Source organism: Ceratotherium simum, chromosome 9 (genome assembly GCF_057802395.1).
Source record: "Ceratotherium simum simum isolate JZ-2026a chromosome 9, ASM5780239v1, whole genome shotgun sequence".
Lineage (NCBI taxonomy): Eukaryota > Metazoa > Chordata > Mammalia > Perissodactyla > Rhinocerotidae > Ceratotherium > Ceratotherium simum.
In genome coordinates this window covers 76996415-77018941 of record NC_141908.1, presented here as the reverse complement: position 1 = coordinate 77018941, position 22527 = coordinate 76996415, and the positions used below count along the sequence as shown (strand labels likewise).

General features: G+C 47.6%; 1 protein-coding gene across 1 annotated transcript in view; it reads right to left on the bottom strand.

The window, feature by feature from the left end:
* LOC101389789 (aldehyde oxidase 2) overlaps positions 1–22527 on the bottom strand; it is a 74771-nt gene that overhangs the window by 33548 nt on the left and 18696 nt on the right. Inside the window, exons 11-23 of the mRNA XM_087435571.1 lie at positions 20624–20775; positions 18590–18683; positions 16312–16421; positions 14712–14896; positions 13642–13819; positions 12284–12376; positions 11051–11220; positions 10062–10176; positions 8185–8307; positions 5365–5461; positions 4770–4894; positions 3911–4044; positions 1652–1739 (exon numbers count right to left, since the gene is read on the bottom strand). Coding sequence (XP_087291697.1) covers positions 1652–1739; positions 3911–4044; positions 4770–4894; positions 5365–5461; positions 8185–8307; positions 10062–10176; positions 11051–11220; positions 12284–12376; positions 13642–13819; positions 14712–14896; positions 16312–16421; positions 18590–18683; positions 20624–20775 — 1664 coding nt within the window. The remainder of the gene's footprint in view (positions 1–1651; positions 1740–3910; positions 4045–4769; positions 4895–5364; positions 5462–8184; positions 8308–10061; positions 10177–11050; positions 11221–12283; positions 12377–13641; positions 13820–14711; positions 14897–16311; positions 16422–18589; positions 18684–20623; positions 20776–22527) is intronic.

The window sequence follows — 22527 nt, the reverse complement described above, 5'->3', positions numbered from 1 at the left end:
AGAATTGCTAAGCAGAATAGTCCTATAAATAAAGTGGCAGAGAGAATTCTTAAACTGCTTAATATAAACTTTTCAAGAATTTTGGAAGAATGTATTCACACATAAACAGCTCTTATGCTAATTTACAAATAGTTATGAATAACTACGCAAAACTTTGTTAGGTAGGTTTGAATGAGGATATATATACATACACACACATATATTATATTGGAAGTAAAATTATATTTCTTTAAAAATAAAATTTGGAGTTTTCAAAAAGTCTGATTATTTCCTTCTTTTAATTATATTTTATATTATATTTTATAATTACCAAAATATTTATAGTCTAGAATTTTCTTATTAAGTACTAGTACTAAAACAGTCCCATGATATATGGGACTATGATATAACTATGATATAAATAAAGCCTGATTTATAATCTAGGCCAAAACCAAAGAACTCAACAACCACATAACACTAACTGCCATGCTCTAAGAGTGCACCTCTACATCGCTCCTGGTGCTAGAAGATAATAATAGCTGTGAGTATTAACTTATGTGCAGTTGAAGGCAAATAAACAGTTTAATGGCCAACTGTGGTCCTTTCCTATCTAATTATAAGAACTACCAGTGCTGGTGGAAGAATAAAATTGTGCTGTGGCATGGAAAGCTGTGGCTTTTTTTTTTTTTTTTTTTGTGAGGAGGACTAGCCCTGAGCTAACATCTGAAGCCAATCCCCCCCCCCTTTTTTTTTTCTTGAGGAGGATTGGCCCTGAGCTAACATCCATGGCCATCTTCCTCCACTTTATATGGGACGCCGCCACAGTATGGCTTAATAAGCGGTGCGTCGGTGTGCGCCCAGGATCCGAACCCGCGAAACCCCAGCCGCCGCAGCGGAGCGCGCACACTTAACCTCTTGTGCCACCGGGCCGGCCCCTGTGGCTTTAATAATACAGGGAGTATAATAATTTAGTAATCTAAGCAATGACAAAATCAGAAACTCTAGCTACGTATAGGCTATAAGCAATTCCCAAACAAAGCATATTTGATATAGAAACATTACATTAGAACTATCCTAACAACTCAGTCACAAATTTGAAAAGTAGTGTTGCTGTTAACCAATTGCCAAGTATTTTTAATAGTGTTTATGCTATAGTTGCATAAAAGTACAATGAACGAGGTCTGGAAAAAATTTTAAATTGTTTCACTAGTTAGTGGATTCTTTTCCCTGTTTGCAAAGTGCTTTTGTATCACTTTCATAACCACTCACTGGAAACATTTGTAAAAAATGATTTTGCAGTTAAAATGGTCAAATTGTTTCCAAACATTTCTACTGCAAAATAGTATTTTTATAGTCAAGAAGTTTTGGTATAATAATGTTTATAGCTTCTTCCACTTTTTTTTTTTTTGTCTTTGTAAATTCTCATTCCTTCAATAGCATTTTTATCATTATTTGAAATTGTATTTTTGTCACTCAGCTTCTTCATAATTCTAGACCAGATTTATTTAAAGTTCCTCATAAAATGTTAGGACTATCTAAAAACACAGCGTCCTCATTTAATATTTTAGATTATTGTTTGTTTTTAGAATTTAGCAAAATCAAAATAATAGAAACAGATAAAACCATTAAAATAAAAATGAGGTATTTTAATAAGTTCATCCTTAATACTCACTTTATATTTTCCAAATAATGGGTGTCTTCCCCCAGTTATTAACATATCATCTTCACGATCAAGAACAAGACGAATGGGGTAACCAGTTCTAAACAGGACACATCTTAGTCAGATTCTCCATCCATCCCACTCACCCACCCATCCATCCACCCATCTGCCATCCACCCACCTATTTATCCATCTTCTCATTTAACTATCTCCTCACCCATCCATCTATCTACCTTTCTACCCATCTATCCACCATCCATTTTCCTCTTCATTTATCAACCATTCATTTAAATATCCATCCAGGCCACATATATTTATTGAGTGCATACCGTGTGCTAGGCACTGATCTGAATTAATGTGTGACTAAATTACTATTGTTGCTGTGGGCTATAACTCAATGGTTGGAGATCTAGTTAAAGGGATTAATGTCATATGTCAGTTAACTTGTGTTCTTTTTTTTTTTTTTTAAAGATTTTATTTATTTATTTATTTTCCCCCCAAAGCCCCAGTACATAGTTGTATGTCACAGCTGCACATTCTTCTAGTTGCTGTATGTGGGACACAGCCTCAGCATGGCCGGAGAAGCGCTGTGTGCCCGGGATCTGAACCCGGGCCGCCAGCAGTGGAGTGCGCGTGTGCTTAACTGCTAAGCCACGGGGCCGGCCCTTAACTTGTGTTCTTATGGCCCTCACCCAGATCCAGCCATTTTGCTATAAGCTAGTGCAAACTTAACAACACAACTGGAAAAACAAGGCCAACCACTCGTCCTAGGATGTCTGGGTTAGCATCTTCGTTTTCACCCACGAGTGCTACTCTGTTGGCCAAATTGGGCCCTTGGGTAGCTAGGGGCTTCAGCCTTTCTGAATCTTTAGGGCAGAGGTTCCCAGGCTTTAAAGCACAGAAGCATCATCTGGAGTGCTGGTGAAAATGCAGATTCGTGGGCCTTAGTACTAGGATTCTGATTCAACAGGTTAGGGAGGCACGCTAGAACCTGCATTTTTCTCAGAGGTTCTGATGCAGGTATCTTCAAGGTACATGTTGAAAACCACGATTCTAGGGCAGGGTTTCCTGGTCTTCTTGAGTGGCAAGGATCACCAGGAGCATCAGTTACATGTACAGTTTCTGGGTCTATCCCCCAGTGATTCTGATTCAGTGAGTCTGGGATGGGGAGGCAGGAATTTCTATGAGCTCAGGAGACTCTTATTATCAGCACTTTGGGAACACTGCTCTGGGGACCACTTAATGCATGGCAGGTGTGTGCTAAGGCAGGGTTGTAGCTTACAACGCTGGTTCCAACACTTGGCTGCACAGTGGAACCCCTGGGGAAGTCTTAAAACATACTGATGGCTGGGCCAGTATTGGGGCAGCCAAGGCAATGGGATTTAAATGCTCCACAGATGATTCTAACGTACAGTCATGTCTGAGAAGTCGTAGAGGCACAAAGCCTGGTGGGAATATGATGAACTGATTAGCTCTTGCTTAGTCTCTGCTGGGTATGAATAGAGGGGGTTCATTATGGGAAGAACTGGAGACAGGATTCAGATCCTGCCTTTTCCCATCTCTCATTGCAGAATGAGACACATATCTCAGTGCCTCGGGACCCAGCTCTGAAGTACACAGAGGTTGTCAAAGGGAGCAAGGCCTTTGAACTTGGCAGGCTTACTGGGGCTCTGACAAAGTAACAAAGAAGCAGCCATAGAAAGTGAACAAGGAATAGGAAAGCCAGCACTATGAACAGCATGAACAGCGAGGGAGCGAGCCTTCTGGTTGAGGTTAGCCCAGGAGCTCTCTTTGAGGAGGTCATCCGTCCGTGTCGAGCCAACATTGAAGAGCCAGACCTTCCCAGGTGCAGGGAGGCAGAGGGTGGGAGCCTTTCTTTCCTCACCGCACCCCGCCTGCAGCTGAGAGAAGGAAGGAAAAGTAGGGGAGCAGCCTCCCCCTTGAAACTCCACACGGGCAGGTGACGTGCTCCACCACTAAAAGGGTCACCTTTCCTGAAGCTCAGGGACAGGGCAGCCCCAGCCCTGGAGGTGCTCAACTAGTAATACCACTTTTCCTTTTACAGCAAATTAGCCTATTCCAACTCCTATGTACGTCTGATGTTTCCAATAACTCTAGGAGGGTGGGTATTATTATCTACAATAATAAAGAAAAAGACACAGGAGGTTGAGTTGCCCAAGGACACTCAGGTGGTTATGACAGCAGCCCAAGTGACTGATCTGCCCTCAGCTGTGTGCATTTTACACCCTCCTGTGTCCCAAGTGCACTTACTTGATGGCGCCCACAGCTGCAATAGCCCCGAATACAGCTGGTCTTCCCACCTTCCCACCAAAACCTCCACCCACTCGCTTTACATGACAGGTGATCCTGTTGATGGGGATGTTTAGAGTAGAGGACACTGTTTTCTGCAAAAGTGAGATAATGGGAAAGTTTTACAAGAGTGAAATGGCAAAGAAGCCTTTTGTTTCCTGAAACACGGCATCACGACAAAATTCACTCACATCTACTCTCAGTAAAAAAACCCAAGATCGTCTGCATCTATCTTGCTGTGCTCTTTTGAATTCACAAACACCGTTAATCTTCACAGAACAGACTTTCCAGCAGAAAAACGGTATTTTCCAGAAGGGAAACTGTCGGAATCCTGGATTCCTGTCAGAAGCTGTAATCCTAGCCAAATGCCCAGACCTCATGTCCCAACAAGGTGGAAACCAGCAAGCTCCTGACAGCCCACTAAAGAAGAAGACGTGCTCGCAGCTAAAACCTAGAGCACTTTGTGACCGGGGAAAGGAAAATGTGCCATAAAGCGATGTGTTTACTCCATAGATTGTCTGTAATGATTATTTTAGAGAAAAATCAAGTACAGATATAATTTAGTGCTCTCATCCAATCACAGAGCTCCTTTAAGCATGGTGCAAATGAATGTACTCTTTAAAGCGAATGTGGCTGCTCTTTTATTTACTGGACAAGACCAGAACAAATATAAGGGTTCTGGGTCTTCGCTGCTCTGTGATGCCCACTACCTGGATTCTAGGTTTCTGCAGGTAAACCGGCTGCCACCTGTGAGGCTGTGTGTCTTGAAGGTGGTGATGGAATGAGGAAGGTGAGGAGGCGGGGCCGTCCTGGACCTCACCTGCACGTGGGCCGGATCCTGTGCTGACACATAAATGTCCAGTTCTTTGTCCTCTGTCTTTGGAATAACAAGCACTCTCTGTGTCTCCATGTAAAAATGCTCCTGTCCTCCAACATGGACCTCTCCTGTGGAGCGCAAGCACAGGGAAAGTCCTGGAGGTTGTGCTGGCTGGAAACTGCCACGCGGGGAACTCAAGAGCAAGTGGGACATGGACCGGCCAGCCTGGCCTTGTCCTGACCAAGGAACCAATGGATCCGGCATTTGTCCTGTGTCAGCTGAGGCCGATCTGTTCCAGAGACTACAGTTCTGGACAACAAGTTGCGAGTGTCCGGTTCCGCTCACTTTGCCCTTGATTAATCAAATTCTTAGGAGTTTTTCCTCTATTTGTTCTGTTGCTCCCTACCCTGCACCCCTCAAAACAACACAGACACAGACACACAGACACACACACAATCTGAGAGGAAGAGATATGAGAAATTTGGCAAAGTGCGAAGACATGAGAGGATGGTCTTTCTGAGGTGAAATCACATGCTCCTAATGTCTGCTTCAGAATAGAATCTCTCAGAGGTTCTATTAAATATCTGGAGTTGCTTACCTTCAACAATTTGATCGACTTTTTCAAATGCCTCCTCAATGTTTCCTTGTTCAAGTTTCTTTTCAGGGCACAGGAATGAGTTGTGTTTTATGGCATCCTGAGTGACAGGAAAAAACCACAAAAGCCAATTCTTTTTATTTTTTCCTTCCACTGGCAGTTTTTTCTTAATCAAAAGCCAGTAAACTCCTGAAAATCGCCATCTACTAGGACATATGAAAGGAGTCGTGAAGCCAGAGAGTACCAGAGAGTACTAGAGCCGTGGACTTGCCACAGACGAGACGCCAGAGGGAATGTCTTCTGGAGCAGAGAAAACCAACAAGAAGGATTAGAGAAATGTTAAGAATTGAGATCTGGGGACACCATGGTGGTCCAGGATGACAACTTCTCATTTCTCATTTTCAATGTGGGTCTCCAGGGACAGGTGACAGGTCCAAATGCAGTGTGGGTGAGGTTCTGGGCCCTTCCTGTTCACCCGCTGCCTGAAGAAGAGTAGTGGTGTCAGACCGAGGTAGGTCATGTACAAGAACCTCTAACTCAGGGATCTGAAAGAACCGAGGCCGTCTAGAGGGAGAAGATTCAAGTCCTAATGCGTCTCTGGTCAAGAAAGCCCAAGAGACACTGTAGGAAGTTGCTCATTTCTTTGAGCAACTCATATCTCATAAGGGCCTTCTAGCCTTTTTTTCTGTTTTCTTTCTGACAATAACATGAACTAACTCACACTGAAGACCGGAAGCCCTCCCGTTCTGAGGTCTGTGGACTGACCCACTGATCCTTGTTTAACCTTTAGACTCAAGGGGATTTTCCATCCTTCAGAATGAGGCCTGTCCCCTGTGTTCTTCCTCTCCAATAGCCGTAAAGCCCATTGCCTTTCTTGCTAATGATGATGATGATAATAATGAAGCAGCGAATATTTACTGAGTGCTTGTTCTGTGTCAAGCACTGTACAATATACAGTGTATTTATGTGTATTCTCACATTAATTCTATTATTGTCTCCACTTTCCAGATGAAGAAACTGGACTTACAGAACTTAAAATAACATTCTCAAAGTCATGCTTCAAATAAGTGATGGAGGCAGCTTTCAAGCCCAGGCTTAGTTTTCAGAAACATCTTGCCGATTAATGAATACTTGATTTCTCAAAGCAGCAGAAAATGAATAATATAGTTGAATTTTTCATTTTCTGCTACACCAAGATCTCAGTAAGTCACCCTGGTGCATGTGGAAGTTGCTCTACAGTAAATGTGTCATAAGGTAGTATCATCTTATTATAATATATGCTGTATCTAGTGAGCGCTAACTGTGTGCCAGGCTCTGGGCTAAGTGCTTTACACATATTAACTCATCCTGTCTTACAACAACCTGATGAGGTAGGCATTATGATTATTACCTCCATTTTATAGATGAGGACACCATGGCACAGACAGGTTAAGTAATTTGCCTAAGGTCACACAGCTAGTTAGTGGTGCAGCCAGGATTCAAACCCGGCAGTTTGGTTCTAGAACCTATGTTTTCACCGCTACCCTACACTGACTGTCATATATAGTCACATAAATGAATGAATGAATGGATGGATGAATAAATATTGGTATACACAACTATTTTGTTACCTACTTTTGTTCACAAAAAATTTTTTTGCTGACTCTGGACAGTCCTATTCTGAGGGAGCTCTAGATCTCTAACTACTCTGAGTCCCAGGATATTTCATAGATGTGTCCTCTGGGTGCCATTTCTCCCTTGAAGATATGGGTAGAATTAAAGTTTCAAAAACCCATGTTAGGATCCTAGTCCAACCCTAGGAAGGGGACTGAGCCAAGAAAAATGCCTTGGACTACTTGCAAATCCGACAAAAGGGGAATTTGGAAGAAACATGACCTTTTTAATAAATACTTTGAATATTGAGCAAGTTGTACCTTTTAGGAACATTAAAAAAATGTTCAAATGGTTCACTAGGGCCTTTGAAAATTTTTATTTTCTGTCACAAGCAATCAAATAAGTAAGCTTTTCTCAACTCAATTACTCTGAATTTGTTCTTCATTGAGTTAGAAACTGGAAACCTTAGTCCACATCTGACTTTTCTGTTCTAACTTCATTATTTTTTTCTGGGAACAGCATTTGCATTCCATCATCTAGACCCAGAAACAAGAGTGGAAATTTGTGTGGAATTCCATCATGAAAGTCCCACTGCTTTTGGGCTCCATCTTGAAAATATCATTGTTCCCCATATCCATTCTCAGCATCCTCCTCAAGTAATAGACTCTCCAATATCTAGTGGATACCTGGCCGCCTGGAATGACATCTACATTTCCCAGCTCCCTTGCAGTTAAGTGTGGCATGGGACTAGGTTCCAACCAATGCGATGTAGGAAGGTATGGGAACTTCTGGGAAGTGTCCTTAAAGGGACATGCCCTTCTTCATCACCTCATTCTCTCTGCTGTCTGGAATGTGGACTTAATGACCAGAGCTTCAGTAGTCATTGTGGACCAAAGTGTGACCTGGAGAATGGAAACCACGCATAACGGAGAAACTAGATAGAAGGAACCTGGATCCCTGACACACAGAACCCCATATAAGCCCTCGACTGACCACTTCTAGACTTTTTGAATGTGAGAGAGAAACTCCTATTATTATTTTTTTTCTGTTTCTTGGAGCCAAAGCTAATTTCAATTCATACAAGTAATATCTTCCAGAGAAAGTTGATTTTTCCAGAGCAAGCCAGTGACAAGAAAAAATTAGAGCCCTGAATTAGTCTTGCATTAAGAAATTTACAAAGGTAGTTTTGATTCTACAACCTTACAGGAGAGACCGGCCAGCCCTGCTTACCTTGATGGTTAAGATTACGGGCTCCAGATCTTCGTAGGTGATCTTTATCTTTTCAATTGCATGCTTTGCCTGTACATCTGTCTCTGCAACCACAGCACAGATGATCTGGCCCACGCAAAGTACCTGTGGAAAGTACGTGCATGAAGCCGGCAGAAAATTCTGGGTAGAAGTAGGCTTAGCTCAACCTTACCAGTGGCTGCTGTCTTAGTTATCATTCTTGAGCAATAATAACTACACCGGAGTCACATTCAATTACAAGAGCTTGGGGGAAAAATTTTTAATTAAAAAAATAATTTAAATAATATGGATGGTTCCACTGGCCATTTTACTCAATGAATGTAAGCCCCAGAGTGGATGTGAGATTGGCTGTGACTTGAATCTGCTCCGTCCTCTGTCAGGCTTGGTTCACATATATCACTTTCATGGAGTCATTTTCCAGTTTAAAGATAAGGAAAGTATTTTTTGTACAACATGGTTCCTGTTATGAACTGAGCTGTGTCCCCTCCCAAATTCACATGTGGAAGCCCTAATCTCCAGTGCGACTGTGTTTGGAAATAGAGAATTTAAAGAGGCCCTTCAGGTAAATGAGGTCATACGGGTGGAGGTAGAATTCAATATGACTGATGTCCTTATGAGAAGAGGAAGAGATAGCAGGGAGGCTCGTGCACAGGGACAGGACAGGTGAGGACATAAGGAGAAGGCAGCCGTCTACAAGCCAGGACCAGAGGCCTCAGGAGAAACCAAACCTGCCAGCACCCTGATCCCGGACTTTCCAGCCTCCAGGACTGTGAGAGAAGAAATTTGTCTTTTAAGCCACCCAGCCTGTGGTATTTTGTTGTGGCGGCCTGAGCAGACAATACAGCTCCTAAATGAAAGCCAGCCTCTTCATCTGGAGTTCAACCAAAAGAACAGTGGAGGAGAAACAGTCTGTGTGGGACTCACTGCGATGTGACAATAGCAGCTGACACTGTGAGCTGTCACATGCCAAGTATTGGTGTCAGCACTTTACACACATGACCTCATTCAAATCTCACAACAACACGACGAGGTGGGTGCTACGATCGTTCCCACTTGCAGATGATGATACCAAGGGCACACAGCTAGTGGGTGGTGGGGCTGGAAAAGGAGCCAAGGTCATCCGGCTCCAACAGCAATGCTCAATGAACGATCGTGGAATTGAATTGAAGGTCAGATGTGGCAAGGGCAACTTTACTAAAAGTGGATTGTGTGATGGTAGGCGGGAGGTGGGGGGCGGGGTTGATCTAGGAAGGGAGGGAGTTCGGTACAAATAACAGAGAGTGGCTGTATGATTTGTCCTCTCCTTTCTAGATCTGTCTAGGGTAGTCTAACCTGATCCGGGTCAGTGCCTGCATTTATTCTTCAGGTGAGGGTAAACGGGCTCAAGAGCACACAGTGGGAAACTAGGACTTGTTTTTCTGTAATAAGTTTCCTCTTTTTTTTTTTTTTTTTAAGATTTTATTTTTATTTATTTTTTCCCCCCAACGCCCCAGTAGATAGTTGTGTGTCATAGCTGCACAGCCTTCTAGTTGCTGTATGTGGGACGCGGCCTCAGCATGGCCGGAGAAGCGGCGCGTCGGTGTGAGCCCGGGATCCCAACCCGGGCCGCCAGCAGTGGAGCGCGCTCACTTAACCACTAAGCCACCGGGCCGGCCCTAAGTTTCCTCTTTATTACGTTATTTCCTGCCTCCAGAATAGCAGGCCCATCTGAATAAAGACAGTGGGGGTAGAGAGAAGCTGGAAGAATTGGCACCTCTACCTCCGATGGCAGAAATTGCTGGGAGGAGATGGAAAGCTGGCCGGAGGTGGTACCTTGGTGATAATCTGTACAAAGTCATCTGGGAAGGCATGTTCTGTACCTCATCCACAGCCAATAATTTGTCGTCTTCGGCACCATTGGTACCTGGAATGTCCTCCGCTGTTATCACATCAACCACCCCAGGTAGTTCAAGGGCCTTGGACAAATCAACCGATCTGAAAAAAGAGAAATATTTAAGAAGTAGAAATCAGCAAGTTTTGAGGCCCCAAACCTTTGACGGAGGGAGAGAGCATGGCTGAAAATCAAAATATATAACAACTGGTCCAGCTTAGGCCCTGACCAATCAAAGCTGACCCACCATAGAAGGGCCCAGAAGGCCCCCCACTGGGCCAGGGGTAACATTTTAGCTGCTGGGAAGGGAGCTTGAGGAGGGGCCAGTGTGGCTGTGGCAAGGGGCATCTTAGGAAGCTTAGGATAGTGGCCATTTACATGCAGTAATGAAGGACTTCAGTGTTTTATCAGTAGCAGAATTTTGGCCCTGCTCAGAGTGACTGCTTTGAGCCCAGCCCGAGGCTGCAGCAGGGAGATGAGGTGTTGGGAGGTTAAAATGGAAGCAAGGGGCTCAAACTATGGTTTTTGATCTTCTTTCATGCTGGTTATTTCTGGATACTCTCCCTTCCTCCTCCTGGGGCTGGTGACCTTTTCTTTACTCTTCCCATTTTAGATTCTTTGGGTTTAGGAGGGAGAACGAGCACATTCCTCTGAGGGAGTCCCCAGATGTGCTTTTAAAAGGCTTTTTGAAAGCTTTTCATTTACTTACACGATTTGTTTTTCTTTTCTTTCTTTTTTGGTGAGGAAGATCAGCCCTGAGCTAACATCCCTTGCCAATCTTCCTCTTTTTTGCTGAGGAAGATTAGCCCTGAGCTAACATCTGTGCCCATCTTCCTCCATATTGGATATAGGATGTCACCACACGTGGCTTGATAAGCAGTGGATAGGTCCGCACCTGGGATTCGAACCTGCGAACCCCAGGCCGCCGAAGCACAACACGCAAACTTAACTACTATGCCACCGGACTGGCCCACTTACATGATTTTTGCATGAGCTCTGGTACTGGTCACCAAAGCCATGGAAAGTTCTTTATCCACCGTGGGGATGTCATCACAGAATATGGCTTCACCTGTGGCATGTTTGAGACCTGACAGGTGCATGATGGGGCGTCCGACTGGATCTTGGAGGGGTTGGTGAGAATCCACATTCTGCAGAGGAAGACATGAGAAGCCCTGGACAGCTTTAACCTCAGAAGTGGCCTGGCCAATCACCAACACTCCTGCTTCAGGACTGAGAAACCAGACGGTCACCCTCGGGCAACAGACAGTGCCGTGGGTCAGATGATGAGTGTGATAATTTTGTGATGTAACTAGACTGGGGACTTGTCATTTCAGCTATGTGGCAATGCCTTAGACAGGGCCAACCTTTGGGCAAAATTGTGAAGTAGGGGAAGGGGCACCGGCTTCTCCTTTTGGCACCTTCCCACGTGGTGCCTGGACCCCTTTCTTCTGGCATTCAGAGGGTCTCCCTGCCCTGCTTTCTTACCTTTCCAATGATCGACCTGTTCACGTGGAAAATGATCATGATGATGAGGCCTACAGTGACCTAATTTCTGAGGGGAGGGGACTAAAATCTAAGCCAAAAGTCTGCTGATGGACTTGAGCAGGGTCTCTGGGGAGGGAGGAGGAGCAAACCGTGGTGGAGTCCACCCAGATCCGGATGAAGGTGCCTTGGCTGCCCCTGTTAGTGGCACAAAAACATCCCAGGGAGTGTGAAGGGATGGAGAAGTGTTTCTTCTGGAACTCTTCTCAGGGAAGATCTGTGTGTGGAGATGGGGTGAGGGGAGGGGTTGTGCTCTGAAATAGAGACTGTCTAAATTGTCCTTCAGGAAGGGTGTGTTCAGTTACTTGCAGGGTTCTTGTTTTGCTGACTGGAGATTAAACATTTGCTATTAGGGCTGGAGGCCATTCTCCTGCTCTGTGCTTTCCCCACACCTGGCTTAGCTGCTGGTCACACAACTGCCCAAAGTGAAGACACTATCAGTTATGAGTCAGACGGTCAGCTGCTCCAGGGCGGTTCAGCCTTGAGAGCATCTAGCAGTAGCTCAGGCCTGATCTTAGCACCTCCCTGACGTGGCCCAAACAAAAGGCCAATATTCTAGCAAAACTGGAAAGTCAGAACCAGAAACCACAACTCTGAAGAGCTGGCTTATTCACACAGCTATCACTTATCTCTCAGTTTCTCAGTTTCCATTAAATTAAACTCACTGACCTGGTACCTTTGGACTCCCTGGGGTACTGTGGCCGGGAAATCTTCTAGAGCACTTAGGAATCGGTCTGAAATTTCAGGAAAATGATGGCTGTCCTAAGAGGTAATTCAAAACAATAAAGAGAAGCTGATTAGTGGATGATTAAGCTGGGCTTTGATTTACGTGAAAATGACTTGGGTCAAGTATCTGAGAAACGGCAGGGCCAGGGTAGCCTGGAAAACCCAAATCCACATTGCCCCCAGGATTTCACTTTTTATCTGAACGTTTCTTGCCCTCCCTCCCATTCCACATGGTGTGGAACTGGACTGACTGGTTTGAATCTGATCTCAAGTCACCCTGAGGAGGGAGAGGTGAGCTGGCCAGCAGAGGCAGGAGGAGAAGCCAGAAAATTTTGGGCTGGATAAGCCATCCCAGAACGGGCTGGAGTTCATTGTACACAAAGAGCCCAAATCCTGATGGTTTTTCTCAGCAACTCAGCTTTCCTGGGAGAGCAGTAAAATCGGGAAGTCTCTCTGGGCCTCACTGAAACACATCAAGTGTCTTGATTCAGAAATTGAATGGCAGCAAGGATTAGCTTGGTGAATGTGGCTGGTGAGGGGCTTCATGGAGTAAATGAAAACCAGATCCTTTAGGAACACTGGACTGCGGGGTGGGATGCGGTTGGGGGACAGGGGGTATTATCGTGGTCAGAGGAGGAAAGAGAGAGAGAGAGAGAGAATGTTTTGCTTTGCTTAACTTATTCCAGAAGTTTACAATCAGAAAATCTAGAGAGAAGTTACTTAAATATTAGCATACAAATAAGTTTTAGTATTTTTGAAAAATAAAATTTAATTTTACATTTCATATTGAGTATAAAATTCTAGAATAGGCAAAGCTAATCTATAGTCCACAAAGCAGATCAGCCGTTGCCTGAGGGTTGACTGCAGAGGGGCTAAAGGAGACTTTTTGGGGTGATGGAAATGCTCTATATCTTGTTTGAGGTGGTGGCTACACAGGTTTGCACATTTGTTAAAACTCACTGAATTTAAATAGGTGCATTTTGTTGCACGTAATTATCCCTCAATAAAGTTGATTTTAAAAGAAAACAAATTGCACACCAGAGGCAGGGGCACCGTGCTGTCTCACTGCTCCGGCCACAGCAAACATCTATGGCTGGAAGATGGTCTGCACCCTGAGCCACAGGGAGTAGCCCTTCAGCGCTGCATCCCGGCAGGAGGGATGGCTGGGAACTGACAAGGCCCGACCCAGAACAGGTGACAGGTAATGTCGCAGGCTGCCCAGAGACAGTCCGCAAAAGCAGGGGGAAAGCTGGGAGCTCACGCTGCAAGGAGCACAGAAAAGCCAGAGCACTTCCAGGCACAGAGGGCAGCCTCACCAGCCTCTTCAGTTCCTGCAGAACCTCTAGGTAGAATTTGAAGAGGAAGCTGACCAGCAGAGTCCTCTTGAACTCCACGCTGCCCCCTGGAGCCCAGCCTGGGAGGGAGACTTCATCCAGAAGCAGCCTGCAGGCCTCGTCCAGCATCAGCTCATTCCAGCGCCTGGTGGGGTGGAGGCAGGAAGGAACCAGTTAAAGAGCAGTTTCAACTGAGTGGCATGTGCTGGGTATTGGATGGGGATAATTTGGAGACCCCAGAGGCTCCTTTTAGGAGTTGGAAGGGAACTTAGAAATCACCTCACCAAGCCATTCAGCAAAACCGATGCCTGGGAGGCTGCACCGAGTGGCCCGAGTGGCCCGAGGGTCACGGCAGAGTGGGGATGGGACCTGTTCCATTGCAACATGAACCAAGCATGTTCAAGAGCCAGAAGGTACTGGAACCAGGCATTCAATAAATAGACCATTAGGGCCAATTCCATTATGAACCGGACAGGACTCAGACTTGGACGCTGCCTTGAGTGAGGGAGAAGAAGAGTGCACCCAGGCAGCAGGAGTGGTAGGTGCCACTTGGACGCTGCCCAGGGTGGGTTTGCCAGAGTGTTGATGTGCACAAGACAACAAGGCTGCACACAGTCCTGGGCCTTTTTTGTTGAATCTCTCACCCAAAGAGTGGTGCCTAACTAATCAAAGTCAAAGAAGGTTTGATTCATTTAGCAAAACTACAGAGGGAACAAGCAGTCATTCTGTACATAGGAGTTTCCATCCTCCCAGCGCTTTATCAAAACTTGCTGGAGCCAAGTTTCCAGTTGTTTTTTTTTTTTTTTTTTGGGTGAGGAAGATTGGCCCTGAGCTAACATCTGTTGCCGATCTTTCTCTATTTTGTACGTGGGGTGCCGCCACAGCATGGCTTGATGAGCAATGTGTAGGCCCATGCCCGGGATCCAAACCCACTGACGTGGAGCACGGGAACTCAACCACTACACCACTGGGCCAGCCCCTCCACTTGTTTTTTTGATGCCAAGTTTCACCCTCGGGGTGCAGAGTTTGTTGCTTACCACCCTAGAAGCTGCTGGCAGGACTTATGTGCACTGACTGTGGCATCCCCGACCCCTCCATAGGCAATGCTCAGGTCCTCGATGGCATCTGTGCCTTCTTTGAGGAGGACTCGCATGCCAGCATTCACGTGGGCCAAGGCGTTTTGCTGGCACTGAGCCTGTCGGAAGGCTGACACAAATTCCCACTGGGGAGACAAAAACCATCTGAGGTCATTTGATATGTCAAAACTTTGACATGGTTTCTGCTTTTTGGTGCCACTAATTAATCACTTAGACTCAATCTAAAGGATCACAAAAGACACTTGGCACCATCAGAGATAACTTGGCTGCCTTCTCGTTCAAAGTGAGAATGGCAAGCTCCCAAGGTCCATCCCCGATGCCCAAGACCCTCAGGAACAGGGGTCACTGTGCGTTTGTCCTCTGAGACCAGGATGCCTCACACAGAACACCTGGGTCATTCCACGCGGCCTGACTTCTAGGCGCCCTTCCCTCTCGTCTTCAGATGTCTTTGTCCCCACTAGGACAGAGGAACACCCCCCAACACAAGTGCTTTTAAATGTGACTTAAAGTGCGAAAGAGACCGACCACATTTCTTGGTTTGTAGAAACTATCACTTTTCGATTTTGCAAAGCTCATAAAGGAGTCAAGTAGAACTTTCCAACAGTGGACTAGGGTATCTTGTATCAGGAACACGAGTCACAAGGGTGATGGCTGCCCCACGGACCCCTTGGCACCATGACTGCTGGTGTGCGGACCTGGGGTTAATGGAGATGGCCTGTGCCCCAAGGGTGTTTCATCTGTGAGGCCACTGAGGGTGCTGGGTTTGAGTCTGCCTGTTTTCTGTCTGGGGCCTTGATGCAGATGCACATTTGACTGAGAACATATTTCCAAGTTCTCATTCCAAAGGAAAAAGAAGTGAAGCTCCTACATGGCCGAAGGCAGGACTTAATATAAGACTTTCTGAGTAACCAAGCCAAGTCCTGGCTTTTGATCTGTGTGTGCGTATGTGTGTGTGTGTGTGCGTGTGTGTGTGTGCGTGTGTGTGTGTGTGTGTTGCATTGCCTCTCTTGGGGAGAATGTCTTCTTAGATTGGATTCAGGTACAGTTTTGGGGAGAGGCCCAGGGAACAGGGAGTGAGGACAGAGGGCCCCTCCTATCACTCCCAGGATCCTGAGTTAGCCAATGTCTGGAGGCCCCCAGGTTCCTGTGACCTGCTGGGGTTAGCGGGAGTGCGGCGTGGGGAGGCCCGCCCCCAGCCTCCCTCTCCTTGTGGGTCAGGCAGAGCAGCTCATTCCATAGCTAGAGAGCTTCATTTCCGCCTCCCAGGGTCGATCCATGGACACCAAGAGGCGTGGAAGCACGACTGTGGGCCTTCACAGGCCCCACTCCACAGCTGAAACAACAACCCCAAACCCACACCCGGAGCAGCCTGCCCGAGGGTGTGTGAGGGCCTTGGTGCCGGGCCAGTCCACAGTGGACAGGAAACAGGTTTTCAGGGCAGAGTTATTTTCCTTCCATCTGCTTTCAGATTTCCAAAGATGACTAGACTCAGTTATGAAAAGGGAAAAACAACTCGCAGAGGCGACCGGTGAAGTCTTACCTTTTGAGAGTGGGGGATATACACAGACTCCAAAATTTCCTCTGGCTTAAGGTCTGCACTTGCCAAGCCAGCAAGAAAATCTCTGTTTAGAGGAATCTTCCGTGTACCTTCTGTTGAAGAAAATGACATTTCTGCACAGTTGCAACAAGGAACTTGAGATTATTCTGTACTTTAAATGCCAGAAGCAAAGACAAAAAGGTCACCTTCCCTGCACCGAATGACGCAGAGGTCTGAGTCTGTGACCGTTCAGGGCTCCCCATACCCCTCCTCAGGGGGACAGACACGCTCTGTGAGCTGCGGCTCCTCTGCCCCCACGGCCTTCAGGCCTGTGTGGTTATCTTTCAGCAGAGGCTGGTTGACTAAACGTAACTCGTTCGATACTAAGATCAAGGTAACGGCGTAATTTAGGCTGAGACAGGGTTTGTGTCCACTACCAGCAGAGTTCAAATCATTGGATTTGCTTTTTTGTTCTTGCTGCTGCTTTTGGCTCCTAAGCCAGATACCCACACCTTTAGAGCAGAGAGAACAATTCACAAAACCTCCTTTCAGCCCAATTGTCACCACTTAGTGGCCAGAGCCGTGCTCTCCGGCTTTAGAAAGTGGCCTGTTTTTTCATTTTGGTTTCCTTTGCCGTGCAGAAGCTTTTCAGTCGGATGTAGAAATGAGTCAGAGAAAGACAAACACCATATGATTTCACTCATATGTGGAAGATAAACACAGAGAGATGGAGAACAGATTGGTGGTTACCAGAGGGGAAGGGGGGCGAAAGGGCTAAAGGGACACATATGTATGGCCATGGATGAAAACTAGACTATCGGTGGTGAACAGGATGCAGCCTATACAGAAACTGAACTATAATAATGTACACCTGAAACTTACATAATGGTATAAGCCAATGTGACCTCAATAAAGTAATTAAAGAATGAAAAAAATGTGGTTTGTGGCTCCCCAGGAGGTGCAGGAGGACATCACACTACAGCCCTGCGGATCTGCAGGTTCTCGTCCTGGCACACAGGCACGTGCTGAGTGGATGGAGAGTGTGGTCCAGAGGGAGGCCGGAGCGCCAAGGAGCCCCGGCTGACCTCTGCTGCCTGCCCTGCGGCGGGGTCAGCCAGCTCATCCACTGGCCTCACCAGGGCTGGGCGGCGCTCAGGGTGGAGTGGCTTTGGCAGAGCTGGGAAAACAGAGACTGTCAGCTGTTTTCCAACAGCCCAGGAGAGGAACCCTACTACTGTCATTCCTACTAGTGTCGGAGGGGCCCTGCAGGGGGCCGGGCTGTCCTGATGCCCCAGAGTCTTGGCTTCTCCCCTGGTCTTCGGGGTCAAGCTGGGGTCGTCCTGGACAACAGACCCAGAAGACTCAGCAAAATGGCTGTTGGGGCCGTGCAGGGGTGAGGTCTTTCCTCTCCTCCTCCCTGGGTGGGCCCCATGCAAAGCGGAATGGGGGCGAGAGAGCTTGTCCTCTGCCACCAAGTCTCGCCCAGCACTTCTGAGTTCCCGCCAGTCGGGATGGGGTTGTGTTATTCAACAAACCCTTGGGAGGCTGCGGGGCCTGTGACACAATTCCTGGAGGGACACCCCCACTGAAGCTCACGTGGGGTGGCTTGTATACGCTCCCCCTGACCCCAGAGCCTGGGCCGTGTCAGCCCATAGCAGGGGTAAATGACTGCCCCACTGAGTGGGATGGACAGAGGGAGTGGGCATTCGATGAGTTGTGAGGGTGGGGGGGTGGGGGAGGGGGGAAGCGATGGGAGTGGGGAGTCAGAGGCCCTGGGGAGGCAGCCTGATGGGGAACAGGCAAGCACACCCATCTGGAAATCAGACAGATGGGGGCTCCTAGACAGGGAGACAAGGGTAGTTTAGCATGGAGCAGCTCCAAGCCAGCATGTAAAATTAATCATTGCCTTCCTCCTGCCCCAGGGAGCCCGGGTGTCTGCAGGGTGTCCTCACCGGACTTGGGGTTCTCACACAGCAGCTGGGGTGTGGGCATGAAGAGGAGGAGGGAGTGGTCCTCAGACCACAGAGAGCCTTCACCTCTGCCTCTGCACTCCACCCTGGCTGACGCGCGGGCGGAGCTGCGGTCGGGTGGGTGTTGCGTGTGGCGAGTGGTGCCAGAGGAAGCACTGGCACCTCCTCACCCTCAGTGTGCCTTCCCCCAGGAGCCAGAGCTCCCCGTGGTGGGCTGAGACCAGAGACCTGGGCTCTCTCTGACTTAGAGCAATTCCTTAAAAAAGACAAACAATCCTTAGGTGCTCTTCAGAGTGTCCCGGGCAGCCTACCTTCTGATATCACGTTGAGGGTAGTGTTGCCCACGGCCAGAACTGGATTCAGATCCGAAGAGCAGTGCCGGCTTACAATGTGTCCCCCTAAGGACTAAGGAGAGAGAGTACAGCCTCGGTCATTCTGTCCCTCATCCTACGCCCCACAAGCGCCTGCTTAGGGTCCTCTCTGGTAGTGAAAGGGCCCAGAGGAGTCTCGGTCTCCTTTGTGGAGGAGACTCTGTTCAGACTGTCAGGGAGGACCCCCTCCCACCTGCCACTTTGGATGGAGAGAAGAGTTGATGGTAACTAACACTCGCATGGCATTTGGTAAGTTCCATCTGCTGTCTAACCTCTCACATGTTTACCGACTTAATCCTCACAACAACCCAGTGAGATTGATGCCATTATCCCTGTTTCACAGATGAAGACACTGGGGCACTGAGCAAGTCTGAAACTTGACCGAGGTCTCCCAGCTAGGAAGGGGCAGGACTGGGATTCAAACCCAAGCAGCGGGGCTCAGCGGCAATTCTGAATCACCTCCTTCTCAGCCAGGGATACAGTGCAGGTGGCCACGCTGCCGGGTACAGAGGTGCCGTCCTGCCAAGGGTATGCAGCATCTCGGTCTCATGTCACATGGCCTCTGAAAGTGCTGGACTGCACGTGGGCCCTGCTGGGTCCTGGGCATCCCCACCATTGGGAGAGAGCTGCCTTCTTCCTCATCTTGGGAGACTCCGCTTGGCTCTGGCTGAGCCTGTAGCATCTCAGAACTTGGGAGGGAAATGACCGGCCATTCAACTCAATACTCTCCTCCGGCATAGTGATGGCATCTACAGTGACCACCAGGTAGCTGTGGTCTGGGCTGGAACATTGGTGAGGACCTGGAACCCCCCTTCCTCTATGAACAGCTTGATTTTAAAGTTCTTGTTTCCACGGAGCTGAAATCTGCCTCCCTGGACTCTCACCCATCGATCATGATTCTGCCGTTTGTGAGCATATGAAATAAGTCACATCTGTCCCCAGGAGTCTATAGATACTTGAAAGAGGCTCTCATGATCCCTCTGACTGTCCCCACCTCTGCCATTTCTCTTTCTGATGTGGTTTCCAACCCCTCACTCTCCTGCCACTGTCTCCTTGCCAGGCTCCAGGGTGTCAACCAGAGTGCTTGACAGGGGTAAGGATATTTTGGAATCATGTGAAGAGCTTTTTCAAAGGTAGCATGTCCTCCCCCGATTCCCCATATCCCAAGGATCTCTAATACACCATTTGGGGTATGTAGGAGAGGGAGCACGTGTATTTGGAAAACCTAACTATGTCTCTTCTGCTCTCTTCTGAGGTCAAAAATAACCAGACCTTAAAGTGTGCCTCCCAGATCTGAGCATCATTCTCCAGCTGTGGTCTGAATGGTCTGGAGTAGAGAAGGCTACCCTCTTTATTTTAGGTACTATACTTCTGTTAATGCAGCCTAAGACTAAATTAGATTCTTTGACAGTCTTATCATGAAATTAGCAAAACCATGACATCTTTTTGCCACCTATATTGCTACTTAGCTATTCTATTGAATTTGACTTAGAGTTCTCTCTTTTTTTTTAAAGGCTACAGTTTTTTTTTTTTGAGGAAGATTGGCCCTGAGCTAACATCTATTGCCAATCTTCCTCTTTTTCTTTTTTCTCCCCAAAGCCCCAGTACATAGTTGTATATCCTAGTTGTAGGTCCTTCTAGTTCTTCTATGTGGGCTGCTGCCCCAGCATGGCTTGATGAGTGGTGAGTAGATCCACGCCCAGGATCCGAACCAGCGAACCCTGGGCCGCTGAAGCAGAATGCACAAATTTAACTGCTATGCCACCAGGCTGGCCCCCTGAATTTGACTTAGAGTCTTCTTTTAAATGTGTCATTAAATAACGTTTGTTAAATATTACATAGTTATTGATTGTGCCTATCGTTTCAATCTGTTGAGACTCTTTCTCATACGGATTCTGCCAGTGCCTATTTCAACATTTCAGTGCAGTTAAGGAAGAGCGGCGTTGTGCCCAATGATTGGCCCAGAAAACATACCGCCATGTTCCGGATCTGCTGGCCCGCCAGACTCTTCAGGTGCCTCAGGAGGGCTCGGTATGTCTGAGTTTTCTCTTCTGGGAGCTCGGAAACCCTTTCAGCCAGGATGTCCTTCACCTGGGCCAGACTGCAGCTGGCACCTATTGTCAGTCCTGGAGAGCAAATTGTTTTCACAGGTGACCTCGGAGGAGCAGCTGAACTGCAGTCAGGCACCAGGGCCTTCTGTTCGGCTGGTGCAGCGGCTCTCTGCACTGGCTGCACAGAGAGCATCGGGAACTCAGAAACAGCACAGATGCCCCACTCGCAGATTGTAAATCGGACCCTCTGGGCATGGGGCTTTTGAAAGGCTCCCAGGTACCTCTCCAGTGCGGCCAGCATTAGGAACCCCTGGGCTGGCCGACACTCTTCTCCAGACGAAGGCAAGGAAAGAGAGCCCAGAGAGAAGGAATAACAGTAACAACTTGCAGGTGGCAGACCCTCCTAGAACTTTCCGTGACCCCCTCCTGACTACCACAGTGAAGCTCTGCAAAGCTGTTTTGTGATTAAGGGGGATAAATCTGATGGCATTAAAATAATGACAAAGGTCTTCCAGCTGCCGAAGTTCTCTCAAATCAGTGATGCTGTGACTGCGCATGTGCGCTCTGCAGCAGATCTTGATACTCAGCATTGTCGACAACCAGTTGCTGAGGGGCACCGGCCAGCCAGCATGAACACGGCCCAGGTGAGGAGCTGCCCAGGTGTCATGTTGGTTGTTGCTGGGGGTCCCCAGGGAGGGGCCAGGGAAGCAGGAGCAGTGGGACAGCATCCCGGAGGATTGGGGCAACGCTATTTGCTAACTGGCCGGGAGGTAATTTGAAGATTGAACCACTGTTGGTGGTGCCTGCGAGTATCGGCAGGATATTAGCACAAGGGTTTCTCTATGGTAGGGATGTAAGGTTCAGATCCATCTTTGAAAGGGAAGGAGTCACCCAAACCACCAGGAGATGGCTTAGTCAGCCTTTTTTTAAAGTTAAGCCTTCACGTCCCTGGGGTTTGCAGAATGAATCACTGACCCGTAGAGTCAGATTTGACATCACTTCCAGGGCGGGGTCTAACTACAGTTAGTCTGTTTTTATCAGGTTGCAGGCTGGGCTTTAATTTTTCTCCTGTGGATTAATCTTTGAGAATATTTCACCCTCCCACATTGCTTTATTTTATCAATATTAAAAATGTGCTTGGCACAATACTTCCCCCACCCCTGCTGACGCACCCAAATACCCCCCTCCGTCCCCCCCACCCCTTCAATCAGCTCAGCTAACCTAACTGAGCAGGGAAACCACTGGCTGCTCTGCTCCTTCCTATCCTTACTGGAAGCAAATCTAAGCTGCTCCTCCTCCCTGGAATGTCCCAACCTGGAGGCTTCACACTGTTTCTGTTTTAGTGTCTCATAAAAGGCACTCCGCAACGCGTAACTTGGGACCCCAGCCCAGGCCCAGCAGCAATGGGCTGTTGCTTCCTATCACTGTGGTTCCCTGGAGCATGGTCTTGAACTTCTGCAAAAATCCTGGCCTGATCTTTGCCCACAAGAGCACCGGGAAGACCAGGCTTGTTTCCTGTCATCCAGTTCCTCCTGCCCTAGACCCAGAGCCTTATTAGTTGGGAAGAAATAAAAAATAGAAAGACTCATTATTATTATTATTACCTTTTTAAGGTCAGGAGCATCAGAGAGACCAGCATGACTATCTCTTATCTGACCAGGGGGGGAAAAGGGCAGGTCAGCCCCAGGGCAGGGGAAAATGCCGGCTATCTGCTCTGCTGCCTGCGTCCTCATGAGCACAGACTTCAAACTCCGGTTGAGGCCAGGCGATTGATTTTGGGGCTTTCGTCCGGCTCTTTCCACTGCTCACATTACCCCTGCCCTTTGT